The sequence below is a fragment of the Orcinus orca genome, chromosome 4, assembly GCF_937001465.1.
Source record: "Orcinus orca chromosome 4, mOrcOrc1.1, whole genome shotgun sequence".
NCBI classification, from domain to species: Eukaryota; Metazoa; Chordata; class Mammalia; order Artiodactyla; family Delphinidae; genus Orcinus; species Orcinus orca.
The window spans coordinates 103,446,022-103,464,929 of record NC_064562.1 but is presented as its reverse complement, the minus strand read 5'-3'; the positions used below and the strand labels follow the sequence as shown (position 1 = coordinate 103,464,929).

Here is an 18,908-nt window from a genome sequence, read left to right as displayed (position 1 = left end):
CATAAGAGGGCCAGAGTACTCAAGATGAAGAGTCAGCTCAAGATGGTGCGTTCTGTGGGACTATTCCCTGGCTCCCTTCTCTCTGATCCTTGCGTCAGGTGCAGATGCTCTAAAGCAAGGAGGTGTCCCCTCCCCGTCTGCCCCAGAAGGCAGTCATCTGCAGACTAGAGATCTTGAAATCAGCCATGCAAATCCGTCACCATTTTAATTATCCAAGTAAATAGAGCTCTTACCACCATCTGCCAGGATTTCAACCAGTCGTGTTCATTAAGCTCCCCCAGCAGTTCTTTCTGGATGAGAACCGTGGAGTCATTGCTAAAGGGCCACTTGGGCCCAAATTTCCGCCTACAGGATGAAGGTGTCCCCAGCTGAAGCATGTGTCTCGGAGCTGTTTTCTCCCCTCTCTACACCTTGCTCACATTTTTCTGAAAGCCGTTAATTTGCTCCTTCAAAGTAACTTCATCTTTGTTGTTCTTACTTCCTTTCCACCAACTCCAGGCAGTACTGATTAGTGAGAAATTTTCCTCCCCAAGAACTGTCAGCTCAGAACTCAGCCCCACAGCAAAAAGTGAGGTGGAGCTTCACTCTGGAACACGGATGGGTGTGCAATCCTGGTGGTTCAAATCACCAGAGATCTCAGAGACCAGACTAAATTGTAAATGCTTCTTAAGGCGGGGACTCTGTCCAGGTCTGTTTCTCTGGCTGATAACTGTGCAAATGAGTTGATTATGTTAGTGAAAGGCTCCCGTGGGCGACCTGAGTTAATTATGGCTTTCAGGGAAGATGGCAAAATCCTCACTAGCTACAAATCACCAATGGACCACAAGGCAGTATTGGGTATAATTGTACTTGCTTTCCTTGACAGTCAGTTGGTCCACCAACACCACTACCTCCGTCATCGTCGTTCCTCAGGATAGCATTTAAATGACAATAAAGTGATTACTCTTCTCCTAGTACAGAATTAAGACCTGACACTCAAGATATTCCTTGGAGAAGGACGCACAGACATCACGATGCAGGTAATATCCAGGTTTGGGCATTTCTCTTTCACTAAAGAAAATTCAGTGATAATCACAGCATCACCACAGACAGCAGCAACAAATTGCTAATTGCTAAATATATGATCGGGCTGACCGCTCCAAAAGGCGATGACATTTCAGAGGCAGAGAGACCTAAAAGTATATGGAGGACAGCGGATATGCTGAGGAAGACCCTGATCTTGAGACCCAGATATGACCATGGAAGCGTCAGTCAAACACAGAGGGCAGACCCTCCTCTATCAGTGACGGTGCACCAGGCACTTTACACACATTACCTCATTCGTCCTCACCATGAGACCCTACAAGGTAGGTACTACTATGATCCCCTATATACACATAAAGTGCTGGTCAGTAAGATGGAAGCAGAAGTGTCCTTTGGGACTTCTGGGAAGTTTCCTTAAGGGAGGGGTCCCCAACCCCTGTACCAGTCCGCACCTGTTAGGAACCGGACTGCAGAGCAGGAGGTGAGTGGTGGGCGAGCAAGCGAAGCTTCGTCTGCTGCTACCCATCCTCCCCCCAACCCTGTCCGTGGAAAAACTGTCTTGCACGAAACCAGTCCCTGGTGCCAAAAACGTTGGGGACTGCTGCCTTAAGGGGAGAGGTACACTCTTGCATGTCTTCCTCATCCTGAAATATATGGTCCACAAGATAGAAAACCTCACTCTTGGAATGGAGCAGTAGAGCAGAGAAATGGAAGGTGCCTGGATCCCTGACAAACAGTGAGCTGCCATATCAGCCCAAACTGTCTACCTCCAAATTTATTGTACATGTGTGTGTATGGCTGTTAGCATAACTGAGGCAATCTTGGGCCCTTAAAGTTTCTCCTGTCCTTTTGCTGACCCTACCCAGGACTGTACTGTGCAGTAAGTCACTTCTTTGTCATCAAGGGCTTTGTATTGATAGTTAATAGATATTGTTTAATAATCATTAGGACCAGGTGGCCTCTATGCTCTGTTAGTCCCCAAACAATGATGAAAACCTTCACTGACATATTCCTTGTGCCCACGAGACTCGTTAGTTACTCATTCATGAATCTTGACTTAGAAATGCACGTTCTGTTTCCCAGCACCTAACCCAATACCCCTTTAACTATAAAACTGTCCCCATGGCCCCTACGCAGTGCAGGTGCAGCTGTGAATGCTTCCAGATCATTGTCCCCTAACTCATCCCACCCTGTGAGTAAATTACCCTATAATAAACTGATCCATTGACTGTATGGAGCTGTTTGCCTCATTTTTTTTTTTTTTTTTTCGGTCTCCAGATGCCTTCTCAATTCAGTGGGCATTTTTTGTTCCCTCTGACCTTCAACAATGTGAGTGAGAAATACAGATAATTCTATCTTATTTAAACCACTGTTATTTCTATTACATTAAAATTAATCCTAAATAATATACTGATATGCCAAACAACTGATATTGAGGAAATTTCAGAAGGAAATTAATAAAGCAATCCCATTTGCAATCTCATCAAAACTAATAAAATAGCTGGGAATAAATCTAAATAAGGAGGTAAAAAAAACCTGTACTTGGAAACCTGTAAGACACTGATGAAAGAAATTGAAGACAACACAAATGAATGGAAAGATAGACTATGTTCATGGATTGGAAGAATTAACACTGTTAAAATGACTATACTACCCAAAGCAATCTACAGATTCAATGTAAGACCTACCAAAATACTAATGGCATTTTTCACAGAACTAGGACAGTTCTAAAATTTGTATGGAAACACAAAAGACCCTGAATAGCCAAAACAATCTTGAGAAAGAACAAAGCTGATTTCAAACTATAGTACAAAGCTACATCATCAAAACTATATGGTACTGGCACAAAAACAGACACATAGGTCAATGGAACAGAACAGACAGCTCAGAAATGAACCCACACTTATATGGGCAGTTAATCTATAATAAAGGAGGCAAGAATTTACAATGGAGAAAAGACAGCCTGTTCAATAAATGGTGTTGGGGAAACTGGACAACTACATGCAAAAGAATCAAACTGGACTACTTCCTCTCACCATATGCAAAATAAATTCGCAATGGATTAAAGACTTAAGTATAAGATCTGAAACCACAACACTTCTAGAAGAAAACATAGGCAGTACTCACTCTTGGAATGGAGTGATAGAGTAGAGAGACAGAAGGTGCCTGGATCCCTGACAAATGGTTAGCCCCCATATCACATATCTATATTTTCCAAATTTGGCGTGGAGGGGTGCAGTGAACTCAAGATTACTTGGATATTTAAAGTTACATCCACCACGACTCAAGGTTTTATCATCTCTAGGCATCAATAATACCTTCAGCCACTCAGTTTTCTTCCCCAACCTTTCCTCGTTCACAGATTCAGGCCATCAAGGGCAGGGACTCGCTGCTGCGATGATGACACTCTGTGATGGGGGTGAACAGGCAGGGGTGGAAGGCTGGAGTCCCTCACTTCCACAGAGCCAGTGCTTGGACAGGGCTGGGTCACCTGGCACACCTGCCTTCCACCCACAGCACAGAGGTGGTGTCCTGCCCGTCCTTCGGGATGTGGTTACGACTGCAGGTCTCCTGACACCACTTTTGCTCAACTTCCAACTGAAATTGAAGTCATGGCAGGAGTCTGGAACCAGACCTAAAAAGCCTCTTTTTCAGCTCAGGTTTTTAGGTTTAGAGCTAGGTCAGCTGACGTGAGTGTACAGAGGGTCTGAACCCAAGGCTCCCAGAGGGAAAACCTTCTAACCTTCAAGTTTAAAAGCCTAGCTCCACACACTTGCTTCTTTTTGAGTGACCATAAAAAAGGACTCAATTTCTGAATATTTCATAAACACTCTGAATTTCCATCTCTTCATCTATAAAGACCCTACCCCCTGCTCATGCTAACTGGTAAAGTAGTTATAAGACATTGATTAAGGAATACAGAGGAGGGTGACAACATCGTGTTGCATTTTGTACCCCAACTTTTAGCAAAGTGCCTGGGACATAGTTAATCCTCTTAAATATCAGTGGAGGGAAGGCAAGTGTAAGGAATTATTTTTATTTGTTACAGCTCATGATGAGAAGATGGCCACAGGGACCAAAAAAAAAAATAATCGCACACTTTCTTTGCATGAGAGTCAACCGTGGGTGGCAAATAATCTTGGAACAAACTTAAATTCTAGTCCAGAGCAGAGTTAAAGGCTGGCATCTGTTCAGACACACTATAGTACAGGTCAGAGTCCAATACAGAAAGTAGCTCTTTATAACCAAATGATTTCCCACCCGCAGCTTCTGCCTGACTCTTTTCAAGCAATATATCTGATAGAATAAAATTCCAGTTTGAAAGAAAGGAAGGAAAAGAAGGGAAGGTGGGAGGGAGAGTGGGAGGGACTTGACTTCTAGTAAATTCATAAATCCCTTAGAGCTTATTAAAAGGAGATTTGACTTAACTACCTTTAAAAGACCACAATCTATATTTTGAGAGTCAGAAGGCCTGTAAGATCAAATGGAGATAAGGGGACTTGGGGGAGAAAAAGAGATATGAATATTGTTCTGACCAAAAAAAAAAAAAAAAAGATGTCCTTGTTTTAATTCAGCAGTTTTTCAATTCAAGTATTAGCTGAGAATCCAGTGGGGTTGTCATCTCTTTTACGTTTGTTCATTATATGCAGCACATTGTTCTGGGCACAGTGGGAAATTAAAAAAATGAATGTACCCATCCTGCGTTGAGTAACTCCAGGCTGGAGGCAAGACATACATAAATAATTCCATTGTGAGGCAACCCGGCAGACGCTGGTCACAGAGGTGTGTCTAGACGCTTGGGATTGCAGAAGGCAAGAGACCTTTCCGTTGGGGGTCAAGGTGGTCATGACAAAACCTTGAAAGAAGGGTGAGGAGAAGTGAGAGAACAAGAGTTCCTGGCAGAGGGCACAGCCTGAGCAAAGGCCAGGTGCATGGAAACACAGGCTTCCAGCAAAGACCCCCAAAGTGGTTCTGTTTGCCAGGAATATGGAGAAACGCAAAATAAGGCTGGAATGTTTGGTTTGGATGAAAGTAAGAAAGGCCTTAAATGACAGTGGAGTCCGAGCCAAAGGCAGAGCCAATAGGACCGTGGAGGGCTTTGAGCGAGGAAGGTCAGGATCACGGTCCTGCTTCCAGACCCTTGACCAGGCAGGGATGGACTGGAAGGAAAGGCAGAAAGAGATGCAGGAGGCAGGGAGGTTGATGAGGAGGCACCTGCAAGAATCCAGGGTGGGGAGCTGACTGCTGGTTCTTTGTGAGCAAGTGCTGGGTCTCGGGCACCGAAATCGGCTGAATACGAGGCTTATTCAAAACTCCAACAAATGAGGAAGGTAAAGTGGTCAGCAGGAGACTGGACTGAGGGAGAGTGAGAAGGGTGCAAAGTCACAAGGTGAACAAGGTGAGCGCAGAAGAGGCCATGGGATGGAAGTTGCCCAGGAATTGATCGAGCAGTCTGCAAACACATTAGAAGGTCTGGCAAAGCTGGAGACTGTTGGGAAAGCAGAAAAGGTTACAGATTGACCCTGACAGCATTCACCAGTCTGGAGCAAATTAAAAAGCAAATTGGAACTGGCTTAAATAAAAGGGAGTCCCATCGCTGCCATCTCCAATATCTCCTTGGTCGTGGGGTCTACAGACGGCAGAGCAAGCAGGTACGTCAATCTGCACTTCATCAATATGAATTTTCAATGGCATCATGTTGACAGCGGCAGCTGACACATCACCTCCCTCGGCTGAACCATCCCTGAAGCCCTGGGAAGCCTCTTCCTAAAGCCTAGGCAAGGACAGGACCACCCCCTCAGCTGTAGAGGGTGGGGGGACTTTAAAACACACTTTCACGTACATCATCTCACTTTATCCTCATCTTAGATGAGAGACACAAGGCAGGTATTGTTATCTTCATTGTACAAAGTCCAGAGAAACTGAGGTCTGGACAAGTAAGGTGATTTGCCCAAGACCGTGTAGCTACGTAGTGGTGGAGCTTGATGACTTACATAACCCACTGCTGCCTGAGAAAGGAAGCTGCCCGGGACACCCGGAAGCTGCCCAGGACACCAGGCATCTGCCAGGCCATGTGGACACTCATGCTCCTTCACAGCCATGGTCAGCCCGGGGAGACGTTGGACGTGGGGCACACTGGCAGGTGAGTAGGGCTGGCTTCAAAGAGAATGTTGAAAATGACGAGGTGAACCGTTTTTCCTTCCTTGTTTCCTTCTCTTCATTCCTCCCCTCCTTCCCTTCCTTTCGTCCACAAGTGCCTGCCAAGGATCATGTGCCAGGCACTGTGCTAGACATTGGTGACCTCCCATCCCTCTGAAGGTCCCCCATCCTCAGGAACCCCAGTTGCCATACCTGCTCACAAGGCCCCACACGGGCTTCCCAACTGAAATATACCATCCACTTCCCGATCTCTTGAGACCCACAAGAGGTAGGAAACCCAAGGGGAGGCTATGACATCTGAGCTGGGCTGTAAAGTGTGAGTGGGAGATCATCTTTGGACATAAGCAAAGGCTTAGAGATGTCTCAGGGTACGGAATGATCTGGTAACAGGAATTCTATAGAGCGTGAGGGAGGCGGTAGCATAAGGGGTACAGAGGAGTTACTGAAGATGAGGAGAGAGCAGGCCCTTGGAGGCCACCTGAGGAATGGCTTTCACTCTGCGGGCCCTGGAAAGCCATCGGGGGCTTTAGGCAAAGGAGTGGTAACTCATTTCAGCGCTTGGAATGACAACTCAAGTAACTGCAGGGAATAAAGAAGATCTTAGAGGGTCTTAATGCAGATATTCTGGGAAGAGTGGATGAGAACCTGGGCCATGGTGGGATAGTAGGAAAGGTGACACAGAGCCCTTATTAAGGACTTGTACCAAAGCAGAAAATATGGGTCTTTGTAGATAATTAGATGGGTGTGGGGTCAGTTGGGAAGAAGAATCAAGGCAGATTCCACAGTGATGTCATTCACTATGGGATAGAAGAAGGGAAGAGAGATGGGAAGGGCTGAAGACAGAGGGAGGGTATATTCAGTTCAGGGCACGCCGAGTGCGAGGTGCCTGGGGGACACGTCCAGTAGCCCTGTGGAGGGATGCAAAGCCCAGCGTGTAGGGGGAGAACAGCGGAGCGTCAGAGGCTGCACAGCCAGGTGTCAAGTAGGTAGAGGACTGAAGAAAGACTGCCGTATGTGGCAAGTAGGAGGCTGGTCTTGGGCGGCCTTGGCAAGAGCATTTTCAGGAGTAAACGTGGGGTGGAAGGCAGGCTCAGGCGGGTTGAGAGTGGAGGAGGACAAGGGCACAGAGGGACAGGTGCAGGTACAGGGGGCCTCCTGGGTCCTGCTCAGCCCTCATCCCCAGGCAGCTTCTCCCTGTTCAAAGCGTACAGTCATGCCCTTTGAGTTGCCTCTAGAATGAAGGCCACTCAGGACCCCAGCACTCTCTAGACAGCTAACCGGGCATTCAAGGTCAGCCTAACAATCATCAGCTGATGCCCCACTGTGTGTCTCCAATCACAGAAACACATCTGGGATTTCCCAAACAAGCCCTGTATTTTGCCATCTATGCACTTTTGCTATCTCCATTCCTTCTGCCTAGAACACCTTTCCTTTACATTTCCACTTGCAGAAGTCCTGCCTAACCTTCCTGGCCCAAGTGCTACCGTCATCAAGAACCTTCCTCAATCCCCCAATCCAAATGAACTTCCTTGCAAAGCACAAGGCTATGCATACAACATAGTTGTGTGCAACACAACACAACACAACACAACATAGTTGACCTTCTTCTTTGCTATCCACCTGTCCCACTGAAATACCTCTGGGCTGTGTCTCTTTCTTCTTTTACGCCAACCGACCAACCTATCACAGTGATGGATCCATCCTGACATCACTGACTCCCCACCTGTGTGTCTGTCACTAATAAACTATAGGTGGGCAGGCACGTCCAAGATTCTCTTCCCATAAATGAGAATGTGAAGTCAAAGTCGAGGCCCTGCAAATGGGCCAGAACTAGGTCATTTGGGGGATGTTCTCTCAGTATCCTCACTCAGGTCCTGCACCTCTTGAGTCATAGCACGAAGCCTCATCATTCTAGAACTCCTGTCTCCTATGCCAACACAGGTGGTCATGGTCCCTCCTCTTAGGAGCTCACTAATTTGTGTAGGAGTTAAGATCCACACAAAGAGAAGGTCCTTTCCTTTCTCAGGGAGCATGTAAATTCTACATGAGTGGTCTGTAAGCTACACTACATAAGGCAACAGGATGAAGAGCTCACTTCAAGCTTGGGTGGTCATGGATGATTTTATGAAGGATGTTGGTGTCTATTCCATCTGGAAGGACTGGTAAAGGCTGTGGTCAGGGAAGAAGTGGAAGGCCCACCCAGATGAGGTCAGGATAATAAAGTAGAAGCCAGAATGCGGAACAGATCAGTTTGGCTGGAACAACCAATTTATGAGGGAAAACGAGGCGTAAGGCTAGAAAGATAGGCCAGCTTGGGGCAGGCCTTGAATACCCAGTAATGGGGAGCCACTGAAGGCTTCTGAGTAAGAGGTCCTGGTGAAGTATCTTTTTTAAGGTAGTTTAATAGGCTAGTCGTATAGAAGGTATATTGGCTTGAAGAAGATATGATATTTTGAACAAACGTAAGATGTTCATTACAATAAATATACCATAAAATACCATAAGGTAATGGAAACAGAGTAGCCTAGAAGAAGTGAAATGAAAATGAGAAGACTTCAAAATAAAAAATCTGCCAAAGGTTCGTGTTCCTTGGGGACCAGGTGTCCCCTACCACCTGTGCCCTTTTACCTGAAGGACCAGAAAGAGATGCAGACTCTCAACTAAGCAAAGTCCTCTGCCAGGAGGCACCCAAAGCCCCGCTATGGTTTTATTGGTGGAAAACCAGGCAGTGGGTAAGAAACGTTGCTCACTCTGGTCATTTTCATTCAGGGACTAGCCAAAGTCCTCTTCTTATCTTCAGCCAATGTATTTTATTCAATGTGAAAGTCACTAAATTAATTTTTTTAACATGATAAGAGTAGCAATTGTCAATTTTAGAAGCACATATGCGAATTTCCCTGCACAGGAGAGAACATGAATCCCATTACTTAAAAATAGCAGTTGTGCTCACTTTCCCCCACATGCTAATTTTAATAAACTTACTCTAAAATTAGCCTGCCACTATGAGGATAGCTGCTCATCAAAAATGTTCCCAGGAAGCACTAAGCTTGCCTCGCAAGAGTTCAAGCGCTCCTAGGAAACTCTGAACAATGCGGAGCTCTAAGCAGAACTTGTCCTCTTCTCACCAGACTCAGTCACTCCCAACTCTCTGTCAGACCCATCACCACCACTCTCCAGCCACACTTCGAGGGTCATCTTGGACTCATGCTATTGCATCTTCCCAATCCAATTGGCTATGAAATCCTGTATGGGTCTTCCTTTAAAATCTGTCTCATAGCCATGCCTTTTTCTCTCTCTCCACTGATGCCATAACTCCTTATCACTTCATTTATTCAAATATTCAAGCATTCACATATTCTATACTCACTGAGTACCTACAAAGGGCAAGGTACAGTGTGAAGCGTTAAGGTCACAAATTAATACCATATGGTCCCTACCCTCAAGGAGTTCAAGATCTTTTGGGCCCAGTGGAGAGAGAGACAAGTCAAGGGTTTATCAGAGAACCATATGATAAGTGGTATGACCTAGGTGCAATAGAGGTAATTGGGAATATTGATGGTGACAGAGAAGAGACTAGATTACTGGTAGCTCATCTTCACTTGTCTTTCCCTGACTCCTGGGAGAGCTACCAAATTTGTCTTTATATTCCCGCTGCCTGGCACAGTGCCTTGTGAATGACAAAGGCTCGGTGATTACTGAGTTCAGTGGAAATGAATCTTTCCCAAGTACTTTCATCAACTTACACTCTAGCTAAAAAAACTTTCAGAGGCTATTACCAGCTACATTAGAGTACACCCTTCCGTCTTGCTTTTGAAGTTGTTCACCATCTGGTCTACCCTGGCTATCCAACCTCCATTTCTGCTATACCTCAACCCACTAGTTTCAGGCTTTATCTGGAGCATTTCCTCAAAGGCCAACCACCAGTCCAGTGCTCAGGCCTGCTTCCTGTCACCACCACCATGCTCTCTTCAGCCAAAGCGGAGGGACCCAGTTCTACTTCTTCTAAGAAGCTTTTCCCCACTTCTTCAGCTTCACCAACTGCCTATATATGTATCTAAGATACATTGTTCATTATTTTGCACTGTTTTTTCATTTAATATTATGAATGTGAATAATGCTTTGAAATATTAAATGGTACTCTATTTACCTTGCCTCAAATTCCTATAACTCCTACCCTGTTACTCTCCACATATCCCTCTCCCTTTTATTTTTTATTTATTTATTTATTTTTAAAATATATTTATTTATTTTATTTTTGGCTGCATTGGGCCTTCGTTGCTGCGCGCAGGCTTTCTCTAGTTGCAGAGAGCGGGGGCTACCCTTCATTGCGGTGTGCAGACTTCTCATTGCAGTGGCTTCTCTTGTTGCAGAGCATGGGCTCTAGGCACACGGGCTTCAGTAGTTGTGGCACGCAGACTCAGCAGTTGTGGCTTGCGGGCTCTAGAGAACAGGCTCAGTAGTTGTGGTGCACAGGCTTAGTTGCTCCATGGCATGTGGGATCTTCCCGGACCAGGGCTCGAACCTGTGTCCCCTGCATTGGCGGGTGGATTCTTAACCACTGTTCCACCAGGGAAGCCCCTCTCTCTCCCTTTTAAAAGCCAGACATTTTGCCTTCTCCAAGGAAGAGAGTGCTCAGCGGAACACTGGTAGCAAAGTGACTGGCTTTTCAGTTTTGAAGGCCTTGTCCTTCACCAGAAGATACCAGAGCAAAGAAGCGTCTCCCCATAACTCCCTCCCCCATGACTCTCCAAAAGACTAGAAAAGATCTCCAAATTTGAGGAAAAGGCAGACAGGGTGCAAGGAAAGAGAGCCTGGTTATCACTGAATGTCTAAGAATGAACACTTATCAGCCTGGTGTCAGGAGAGTGGAGTAAGGACAGTGGGACTGAGTTGTAGGGGCCGTGGCTAGTTTTGACGGAAACCTGATGAGTTGGGGAATCAGAGAGGTAAAGAGTAAAGCTCTCTATAGTGATGACTGTCTTCAATATCCATTCCGCCCCTTTTTAAAGACTTAAGTTTACTGAGGTATAATTTACGTAGAGAAAAAAAATCACCCTTTTGAGGTGTACAGATCTATGGATTTTAACAAACTTATACAATCATGTAGCCATCAACTCAATCAAGGCATAGACTATGTCCATCACTCTAAAAAGCTCCCTCGTGTTCCCCTGCAGTCAATCTGTTCACTCACTCCAGGCTCTGGCAACCACTGATTGGTTTTTCTGTCCTTTCCGTTGTGCCTTTTCAAGAATTTCATATAAGTGGAATCTTACAGTCAGTGCATTTGAGTCTCTGCCTTCTTTCACTTGACATGTTTCTGCATGCATCAGTAGTCTGTTGCATCTTAATGCTAAGCAGGATTCTATGATGTGGATGTAGCAATTTATCCACGTGCCAGTTAGTGGACACTGTTGTGTTTCCAGTTTTCAGCAATTATAAATAAAACTGCTATAAACATTCACATACAGGATTTTGTGTGGACACGTGTCTTCATTTCTCTTGGGTCAACACCTATGAGTAGGATTGCTGGGCTGTTGGGTTTAGTGTAGGTTTGACTTTATGAGAACTTGTAAAACTGTTTTCAAAAGTGGTTGTACCATTTTTTATTCCTCTAGCAACGTAGGAGACTTCCAGTCACTCTGCATCCTTATCAGCACTTGGTTTTCCCATTTTTTCTTTCTGTGTCTGTTCTTCCATTCTAACAGATTCGTTGTGGCATCTTATTGTGGCTTTAACTTACATTTTCCTTATGGCTGATGACGCTGCGTATCTGTTCATGTGCTTATTTACCATCTGAATCTCTTCTTTAGTGCAGTGTCTATTTAACTCTTTTGCCCATTTTAAAAATTAGATTGTTTTCTTACTATTGTGTTATGAGAGTTCTTTGTATGTTCTGGATATAAGATATGTGTTCTGCACAAAATTTCTCATCTGTGGCTTGTCTTTTCATTTTTTTTTAACAGAGTATTTCAAAGAGCAGACATTTTTTATTTTGATAAAGTCCAATTTATCCTTTTTTTCCCTTTATAAGTTTGTGTTTTTCCTGTCCTGTATACCTTTCTAACTTTTTAATAGAACCCTCCCAAATTTAAGTTGGGCATACCCAGCTTAAGATGACATTTCCTAGCCTCCCTTGCAGCTACATGTGGCCATGTGACTACACTCAGACAAATGGGATGCGAGAAGTGATACGTATAGCTTTCTAGTCATCCCTAATTAAAGAAAAGCCCTTTGCCCTGGACTTCCCCTTTCTCTCCTTCCCCTTTCCAAGGACTGGGACAAAACACGGCAACAACCTAGCTTTAACTATACAGTTGAGGACCATCCCCTAAGAAACAGTAGAGAAACAAGATGGGAGAAACCTGGGTTCTTAAATGACTCATGGAGCAGGGCTGCTCTCCCAGCCTGGACCACCACACTATGACACGAAAGAGACCTAAATATCTACCTCACTGAAACCACTATATTTTGGGAGTAGGTATCTTTGTTAAGCGGCTTAGACTTTACCCTAAAAAATATACCCTTCTTTCTTAGGAAGTAAAAAATAATCCCCAATTCCCCGGACCCAGCCTTGTGTGGTGTGGTGTGTCTATGTGGAAAATTGCACCATGGTTTCTCAAAGTTTCCCTCAGCTCAGGAGTGATTCAGAGACAGCAGAACACGACTGAATTCCCCCACCTTGGGCAAGGAACAAAGCCCCCCATGCCCAGAGTAGTGAAGTAGCAGTAGGTCACCTTGTTCTTCATTCACCCAAAGTAGCATGGGTCTGGTACAGACACCAAAGGGCCAGAAGAGGGGAACAAGGGCAGACACAACAGTGACTGACAGTGACCAATGACGAGATGCTAGACTGAAATAAGGAGAGTGTGGCTAAACAAAACTAGCCCAGACCAGTTGTGTGCCCCCTACCCCATCACCCCTGCCAGTGGCTGAGTACTACTTCCCACCCCTAGAACTCAAATACAAGTTCAGGCAGAGGTGTGATTCCAATCCAGATTACGTTCCCCCCCACCGCCTTACAAGGGGAGTTTGTAATCATAATTAAGGTGTTATAGCAAAATAAAGTTTTCAGTTTGTGAACACCTGAGTTTGTGCCCTGAGCTCCACCCTCACTGTACTAATGTTTGCTGAACATTTACTGCTTGCCAGGAAGACAGCAAAACACGAACGAGCATGATTTCACTGGATCCTCAAATTAGAGCACCTACGAGTAGGTGCTTTACGATCCTGTTTAAAGATGAGAAAAATGAGGCTCGGAGGAGTTGCATGGCACGGTGATTCTCTCAACAGCCATTCCCCTTCTTCTGGCAATTGTTCCCACCCCCCTGACCCACTCTCAGTCCATGTGGCCTGGGCAGGGCCCCGTGCACAACTGCAGGCCTGAGACAGGTCACCGGGCTCCTGAGTAACTTCTTCCAGGGCAGGTGGGGGATCTAAGTGGGTGCAAAGGGAGTGATTCCTGGGGTTCTATGGGGTCTCCTGCAAAAGAGTTTCTGTCTTCCCCTCTGGACTTGAGCTTGAGAGGGTGGGAGGCTGAGACTGAAGTCAGGCCCCAAGCAGAGCCTAAGATGGAGAGAAAGCATCTGTTTGAGCACTGAATCCAGCTGTGCCCCACACCACCCCTATCTTGGAATGATTAGTCACGGCAGCTGTGTTAGTTTGCTGGAGGCTGCTGCAACAAACTGCGTAAGCTGGGTGGCTTGAAACAATAGACATTAATTTCTGATAGTCCTGGAGGTCAGAGGCTCAAAATCAAAGTGTCGATAGGGCCAGGATCCCTAATAAGACTCTAGGGGAAGACCCTTCCTTGCCTCCTCCTAGCTTCTGGTAGCTGCCAGCCATCTTTGGCTTTCCTTGGCTTGTGGTAGCATAACTCCAATCTCTGCCTCTGTCATCACCCGGCCTTCCTTCCTCTGTGTCTTCACATCGTCTTCCCTTTGTGCAGCCAAACTTCCCTCTTCTTATAAGGACACTGGTCATTGGATTAGGAACCCACTCAAATGACCTCATCTTGAGAACATCTGCAAGATTGTTTCCAAATAGGGTCATATTCACAGGTATTGGGGGGAGGACGTTAGGACTTGAATATATCTTTTTGGGGACACAATTCAACCCACAATATCAGCTGATAAATTCCCTTTGAGCTGAACCCGCTTGGGTTGGGTTTTGCACCGAGAAAGAAGTACCGCCAAGACTTACTCTCAGTTCTCAGTCAACAAACAAGACCCAAAGCTGCGCCCTTATCCACAGGCTCAGACTGCAAGCCTGTTCAGCTTCCCTCCCCAAATGTCAGCGGCTCTACTTCGGGCAGAGGCCCAGGCTTAACCATCTTCTATATCTGCCTCCTAGTCACTCACTGCATACAGCATGCTCACGGAATACAGGACCGATTGCTATCTAATTAATTCACCAAAATTCAAATAGTGAAACCGAATTAGTCATGGTTTATCACAGGGCAGTAGGCTGAGAGATGACCAGGATTTTTACCTTAGAAATAAAGTTACGGATTGTCTGCACGATTGCATTTCAAGATTTCCCCCTGATTTGAAAGATCACCTCAGGTGGTGATGAGAGGAATGCTTCCCCCTCCCCAGACATTTAATTTCCAGAATAGAACAGAAGCCACACCCCTTTTACACGCATGGCCGTGTTTACTTCACGACCTGAGAGAAGGCTGTAATTTCAGCTTGTTATGCTAAAAATGTGAAAATAAAACTGATCTCTATAGGATCATTTAAATGAAAACTGCTTCCTAGAGGCAAGCCGAGGAAGCAAACTGATTGAAAGAGAGCACAGGGCTCTGGGCAGGAAGGGCCATGGAGTGTGGACCCAGGGTGGGAGGTAGAACCGGGGACTTCTGTAGAAACAGACTGGAGCCCATTTGACCCAGGTCACATGGGTGGTGATGCCTTCCCCAGTTCCTTCCACTGGCTTCCAAAGTCACTTTCAAACGCCACTAGCCACGGACCATTCTCTTCCTTGAATCCTACTTGCCTAGGGCCAACACGATTTCTCCACGCCCACGGAAGCCCAGGCAACTGAACTTGAGCGTGCAGGGGAATCCCCTGGTGAGCTCCCTTTGCAACAAAAGCAGATTTGGGGCTACACCCCCAGGCACTTTCATGAAGTAAGGGAATTCGTTTCCTGTGGTTGCCACAGCAAATCACTACAAACTGGGCAGCTTGTAACACAGAAATGTATTCTCTCACAGTTGTGGAGGCCAGAAGTCCAAAATCAAGGTGTCAGCAGGATTGGTTCCTTCCGGAGGCTCTGAGGGAGAATCTATTCCAAGCCTCTCCCAGCTTCTGGTGGCTGCTGGCAGCCCTTGGCATCCCTTGGCTGTCGCTGCCCATCTCCAGTTTCTGCCTCTTCGCATGGACTTCCTCTCTGTGTGTCTCTGCTTCCCCATAGGCTTCTCCCTTGTATCTCTGTGTCTCAAATCTATCTCTACTTTCTCATAAGAACACTAATCATTAGATTTAGGGCCCATCCTAAATCCAGGATGATCTCATTTTGAGTTCCTTAGCTTGATTATATCTGCAAAGACCCTGTTTCCAAATAAGGGCTTATTATAGCTACTGGGACGTTAGGACTTAGATGTAGCCATGGGGGGAAGAACACAATTCAGTGCACTACTGTGGATTTGAGGAGAGACCCAGAAACTTGTATTTTTTCCCCCAAATGCCAAGTGACTCTTTTTACTCTTTGCTCCCAAAATGACTCTGATGATCTGTAAATCGTCCTCTGAGCAACAATGATCCAGTTGCTGAGGATTCAAAGATGAATAAGACATAGACCCCTCCTTTGAGAATCTGCTGTCTAGGGGAAGATACACACAGATGAACTGGTGATTAAGATAACAAAGTGTGGGGCTTCCCTGGTGGCGCAGTGGTTGAGAGTCCGCCTGCCGATGCAGGGGACACGGGTTCATGCCCCGGTCCGGGAAGATCCCACATGCTGCAGAGCGGCTGGGCCCGTGAGCCATGGCCGCTGAGCCTGCGCGTCCGGAGCATGTGCTCTGCAACGGGAGAGGCCACAACAGTGAGAGGCCCGCGTACCGCAAAAAAAAAAAAAAAAAAAAGATACAAAGTGTGGCCTAATGATGCCAAGCTCTGGAGTCAGGCACCAGGGTTCAACTTCTGCCCCCTCCAGATGTGAGGCTCTGAGCGAGTTCCTTAGCATGTTTGGGCCACAGTTTCCTTATCTGTAAGATAAGAAATAATTCCTACCTTATACCATTGTGAGTATGAGGCTGTGTAAATGTTAAATATGAAGGATGGACTTGGGGAATGGCCGTTAGCTCTTATGAAGGTGGGAAGCGCCTTGCATTCATTTTCACATCCCACAGCCCTGAGCTGTGTGCCCTCTGCGTCCTAAGCTTTAACGAATGTCTGAAGGCAAGACAGCATTACTCTGGAGATACAGAGCTGGGATAGGCAGGACAACTACGGAAAGACCCATATCCGGATCTTGACTTATTCTACAAGCATTTTTTGAGCACCTGCTGTGTATGGAGCTCAGCGTGTAGGCACCTGGGACAAAGCCAAATAAAATACACAGCCTAGTGGGGAGACCATTAGACTGCAATACTGTGTGGTCAGGGCAAGACAGAGGCACCCTCGGTCCAGGGACAGCCATGCCAATAAGAACTTCCTTCTTTGGTTTCCCATCCTTCCCAGTCCACCCTTTAGGATTCTCTTAGTGTTTATGGTGTGACTCTCCTTCCACACTATACCATATGCTTCAGGAGTTCTTTGAGGGCAGAAGGGGTCATCTGTCTTCCTGGCCATTGTATCCCAAATACCGAGCAATGTACCTGACTCCTAACAGGCATTCGACAAGTATCTGCTGGAGTAGTGAACATTCTGCTATTTCAGAGCCCAGCACTGGACTTCCATGAAGAACCACCTCCAGCCTCCTTGACCACTGGGTATGATTCTTGACGAGCCAAGAGAAAAGATCCCCAGAGGATCTGTCCCTTAACATAAAGCCTGACAGAGGAGATGGGGACAGGCTGCATGACAACATATCATAATACTGTCCAGTTATTACATACAGATCAAGAGGGAACAAACTGAACTTGGGGAGAAGCTATGACAGTCCATTCCTCTTCAGAAATACAACAATTTGCATACACTGGACATTAAGTACTGTTATCAGACTGACCTGGAGGCCCAGGAAATGGTGAAAGGAGAAAGACGGTACAACGTTTCCCTTCCAGCACCCAACGTGGGAAGGAAGCCAGCAAACCATTACACCCTGCATTGTGCGTATAGAAGTAAGAAAACGGAGGCCCAAGCTGGCCTTGGGGACGGGGATGGTTCTCAGGAGGGAGAGAATGGAGAATTTCCGGGGCGTGGTCGGCACAGCTGGGTAAGTGGCTAACGCCATCACAAATGGTGGTAAGTCAGGACGAACAATTTACCTGTGAGAGGGAGACACCAGCACTCTCTCTCACCTGGAGAAGTCAGGCAGCCTCTCCCAGGCCAAACCATTCTTAGGGTGGGCTGAAGAGGGAAGAGCATAGGAGTCCAAAAGCCGACCCCAGGGGTGTTTCTGACAAAATCGCTGGGCCGGGGGGCGGGGGTGGGGGGGAAGGCACGGTATTCTCTGCTTCCACAAATCGAATGACTTCTGCACCAGTGTTTCACTCCTTTGATAAACGGCGCGCCACCTTACACACAGAAGGCCCACGGTAAACGTGTTGACTTAATTGAATAACTGAATGAACGAAGGCTACGGAGGACCCTATGGAACTCCCCTCCCCCACAAAGCTCCGCTGCAGGTGATTCCACCTGGCCCGGCCGTGGCCCCAGAACCCGGATTTCCCCCTGGCACCACCTTTCCGCTTCAGCACTGGGCGTCCAATCGCTTGGCTCCAAAACAGCGGCAACCGAGAAGGCAGGTGGGGCTTGGCTCCCACTCCCGGATCCCCGCGCTCCTCTCGCCAATCCAGTGCCCAGCCCTGCCCGGAGGGAAGGCCCCTCCCCAAAGGCTGGCACCAGCTGGCCTGGAAGAAAGTGGCTCCCGGGCAGACCGCAAAGGGCGGGAGGAACGGCGCACCTGGCGGGGCGCGTGAGAGCAGCCAGCCGAGGCCGCGGGGTGCCCGTCCCCCGCGAGTCCCCGCCCGGCTCGGCCACCCGGGGGGCGCGGGCTCGGGGCTGGGGACCGCTCGGCCCGGCCCATCCCGCCCGGCCGGCGCCTCGGCCTCACCTCGCTCACCAGCCCCTGCCAGTCGCTCTCGGTCCGGTCGCCGTTCATGGCCTCCTCCTCCAGGCACGGGCCGGCCTCATGGACGCCACCCTCCTCCTCTGCGCCCTCCTCCTCCCGCCGCGCCGCCGCCGTCGCCTCCTCCGCCCGGGCCCCGCGCGGCCCCGAGAGGGCCCGGCGCCTCCGAGCCGCCGCGCCGCCGCCGCCTCCTGCGGCCGCCCGCGCTGTTGACTCAACGTCAGCCTCCGCGGGAGGAAGGGGAGGAGGAGCCGCGGTCGGTGCCGGGCCGCAGCCGCCGCCGAGCCGGCCTAGGACCGCGCCACGAAGCCCCCGGGCCCCGCGCAGCCCCCGGACCCTGCGCTCGTGGCGGCCGAGGTCCTGACCGCAGGAATACTGCTCTCCCGGCGGGAGGCGGCTCGGCGTCCCCCACTAGAAGTAAATCCCCAAATCCAGCCATTCCCTGACCACTATCACGGCTCTCACCATTAGAATGTAAGCCCCACCTGGGCAGAGGG

The 18,908-nt window shown here is 47.7% G+C and overlaps 1 protein-coding gene across 1 annotated transcript in view; it reads right to left on the bottom strand.

The window, feature by feature from the left end:
- The window catches only part of CCDC149 (coiled-coil domain containing 149), a 96,292-nt gene extending 77,641 nt beyond the window's left edge, over window positions 1-18,651 (bottom strand). The window contains 1 exon segment of the mRNA XM_033421598.2: window positions 18,397-18,651. Coding sequence (XP_033277489.2) covers window positions 18,397-18,444 — 48 coding nt within the window. The 5' untranslated portion in view covers window positions 18,445-18,651.
- Window positions 18,652-18,908: the final 257 nt, after the last annotated feature.